Raw genomic sequence first — 3,599 nt, forward strand, 5'->3', positions numbered from 1 at the left:
AAATTTAGAAATGGGGCGGGGATGGGGAATCCCCGAACCCGTGGGTTCGGGTTCGGGGAATCCCGAACCCGAAAAAATAAGAACAGAATAGGGATGGGAATAGTAAACTCGTCCCCACCCCACCCCATTGCCATCCCTACTCAATTGAGAGGTAACTAATATTATATTACCCCAACTAATTAGTCTTTTATGACTCATTTGAGAGGTAATAATTAATATGGTATGACTCTATAATAACTAGTATTTCATGTCTCCTCTCGAATGTTCCTTATAAATAGCCAATTAGCCAGCGTCTGGGTGCAACTCCACCGCAAGTGTCTTCACTGCAAGTGTCCTCTTAACCACCTCCCTCTTCAATCAATTAATCTCAATGGCGGCTGCAGCCAAAACGACGATGGCGATAGTGTATGATAAGTTTCTCAGCGACGACAACTCCATATTGAACGCCATCAACCCTACGCACACCCACGACGGAAGGAAAACGGCAATTAAGCCCCTGTTATCCGTCGCGGCAAAAATACTGAAAGTACGTATTAATACTACATGATCAGAGCCTTTTATAATCGTGTGTAACAGTTAATTGATATATGCATTATATTCATTTTTGTCCTTGTTCTGACTTAATTGTCGATTATAGGAAACTGGAATTACTACTCTGGCTCAAGAAGTACTGCTAGAAGACAATATTAAAACCATCGAACCACTGACGTCCACCATCCACACCGTCTCTTGCAAGGTAACGTAACCTTATCTAATTAATTAATATGCATGCACACGCCAATGAGCAAAAGAAGACTGATCATATCAATAATACACATTTATTTATATATAGCTCGCCTGCGAATGCTCTGGAGTCGATCAGCATGGTGGAGCGATGAGGATTTTTAAGTTGCTAGGATGTTACGATTGGGATGCAAAGGTGATGATAGCGCTGACAGCATTTGCTATGAACTATGGCGAGCTTTATCTGCTTTCCACGGCAAAGACATCTCTTTCAGGAACCTTGGCTGCCTTAAAGCGGCCGCCGCGAATTACTGAAAATATACAAGTCCTCATCCAAGCAGTTACAAAGCTTTCCAAGTGCATCACTGATGTCACTTGTTACCCTTATCACATATCATCCGATGACAGCCTTGTTCTTCTTGAGTGCAAGTTCGCTTTCCCTATTGCTGCCTACTGGATTATTAGAAGCCTTGTTGCCTGTTCCAGTCACTTTACTTCCTTCACCGATGAACCGTGAGTACACAACATTAATTCCTAGCTGCTAATTGCGTGCTTCCTTGTAGAATAGAGTAGAGCAGAGCAGAGTAGAGTAGAGCAGAGCAGAGCAGAGAATTAAGCGCAATAATAATTTATTTGCTGTTTCTTAATTGCAGGAATAATGGGAGTTTCACCGTAGACACCGTCTACATCTCATTTCTGGTCGAAGGAATCGACAACCTTTACAATCGTATCAATGCACTACTTGAAAAAATTGGTGAGACGCATTATACTACTTTTCTCTATCAAACTCTTAGTTAATTTTGGCTAGCTGAACTCCGAGCGGTATCTAATTAGAGTAAACTACATGGTCGATGCAGCGTACCGGAAATATCTACAGTCCTATTTAAATATAACGGTTCTCTTTGAGATCGTACAAAAGACTACGTTACAAATTTTGGAGGGAATACACAACTCCGAGGATCTCAAACCACTAGTCCATCGTGAGAAGGGGAGCGTAACTCTTGAGGAGGTGCTTACGAAAAAGACTGTCATGTTGTACGTCTCGGATCTCAGTACCATTACAAAAGCCGAGGAGCTAGCGATGTTGAAGGCGAGATACATGTCACAATCTCATCAACAACACGAGATTGTTTGGCTACCTATCATAGACGATTATACTGCAGACATGAAGAAGACTTTTATTGACTTGGTGACCGACATGCCATGGTATGCGCTAAACCCAGTGTGTCTTAAACGAGAAGCAAAGCAATACATAAAACAGAAGTGGATGCACGAAAAGAAGACGTCATTGGTGGTGCTAGACCAAGGGAAAGTAGTGTGCCACGACGCCCTCCACATGGTGCGTATTTGGAAAAAACTCGACTTCTCCTTCACCGTCGAAGAAGCAAATAGTCTTTGGAGGAAGGTTTCATGGAAGCTCGATTTATTTGAAGATCATTTTGATGCCGCTACCAAAGAATGGGTATGCGATCGAATCACCGACTCTTTAATTACTTGCAAAATAGAACTGGAGCATACTTTAACAACAATTATTTTAATATTGAGAGAAATATTGATTTCAATCACAGGTTAGGAAAAATAACAACATTTGCCTATACGGAGGGAAGGACCTCAAATGGATAAGAGAATTTACCACAGAATTTAAGCGAGTCTCAGAGATTACCAAAACACAAGTAAAGATAGTGTACATCGGCAAGCATGTGAAGGAGGTGATGAATCAAGCGAAAGCAGCTAAATGCATAGTGGATTGTTGGGATGAGGCCAAGATTCGTTCATTCTGGGAACACCTTGAGAGTATGTGGCATTGCAAGATGCAACACCAAAGCAACACCAGTAATAATGATGTCATCTTGCAGGAGCTCATGAGGATGATAAGCTTCGGTAACAGTGAGGAGGGGTGGGCAATATTTAGCGAAGGAGCATCATCGAACATTGTCAAGGCCCATGAGAAAGAGCTTCTTACATGCCTTCGGGAATGGAAAACATCTAAAGAAGAATTTTTTGTGGAACTATCAAAAAACTTCAGTAATAATATAACACTGCCCACTGATCATCATTGCATTAGCTTCGTACTCCCTAGAGATGCTGCCAACTTCAAGGAGGAGATGCTTTGTGCGCAATGCCAGAAGCCAATGGAGAAGTTTGTGCTCTATCGCTGTTGCAAATGATTGGGCAAAGAGTACGTTGAAAACTTTATCTATGCAAGTTCTTTGTGATTGTGAGTTTACCTAAATAAAATTGGACATTGTTCTGTCCAATCTAGATGGTGATAGTGTGGTGATGCTTGTTTGAATTCAAAGTTCTTGTCCGTTGTCCTTATCCTAGTCCAAGTGTTTGTACTTTTATCATTTTCATTAAATAAAATAAATTTCTAGTTTTCCTTGTCAAATTTGTCTAAGATCTTTAGATAGTATTTTTTTTTCAAGAAGAAACTAATCAAAATATTACATAAGTAGACATTAATTTGAAGTCAATAAATAGCACCGTTAATTATAAATGGTTCCTTCCTACCGTTATAGAAATCAGAGTAGATATGAATCTTAATTAGGAGTCTTTGTGTATAGTCTCGTTGTTATTTTAGAAAAGTCAAGGCTTCAAGGGTTGGATGATCATAGAGGTTAAGGGGTGAAATAGCGATAGCTAGCTAATTAAGAATTGAAATGACACTTGAATTCACAATTATGGTTAGGTACGCTATAGAAATATATACTCAAAAAATTCAAATGTTCAATTTTATAAGTTTCAAAACATTCAATTCCTACTTCACACTCTATGTTTCGTTGGTTAGTTATTCCATGAATGTCATTATACTTCTCTTTCTCGGATCCTTCTAGAGGCAAAAAAAAAAAAAAAAAAAAAAAACCTCTTGTACTTCT

General features: G+C 39.6%; 1 protein-coding gene across 1 annotated transcript; it reads left to right on the plus strand.

The window, feature by feature from the left end:
* The first annotated feature begins 292 nt into the window (after positions 1-292).
* On the plus strand, positions 293-3,053 carry LOC122006505 (protein SIEVE ELEMENT OCCLUSION B-like). Its single transcript, XM_042562036.1, has 6 exons — positions 293-526; positions 638-736; positions 833-1,236; positions 1,377-1,477; positions 1,581-2,185; positions 2,292-3,053. Exons 1-6 carry the CDS (start codon positions 371-373, stop codon positions 2,889-2,891), a joined length of 1,965 nt encoding a protein of 654 aa, XP_042417970.1. The 5' UTR covers positions 293-370; the 3' UTR covers positions 2,892-3,053.
* Positions 3,054-3,599: the final 546 nt, after the last annotated feature.

Source organism: Zingiber officinale, chromosome 1A (assembly GCF_018446385.1).
Source record: "Zingiber officinale cultivar Zhangliang chromosome 1A, Zo_v1.1, whole genome shotgun sequence".
Taxonomy (NCBI): domain Eukaryota; kingdom Viridiplantae; phylum Streptophyta; class Magnoliopsida; order Zingiberales; family Zingiberaceae; genus Zingiber; species Zingiber officinale.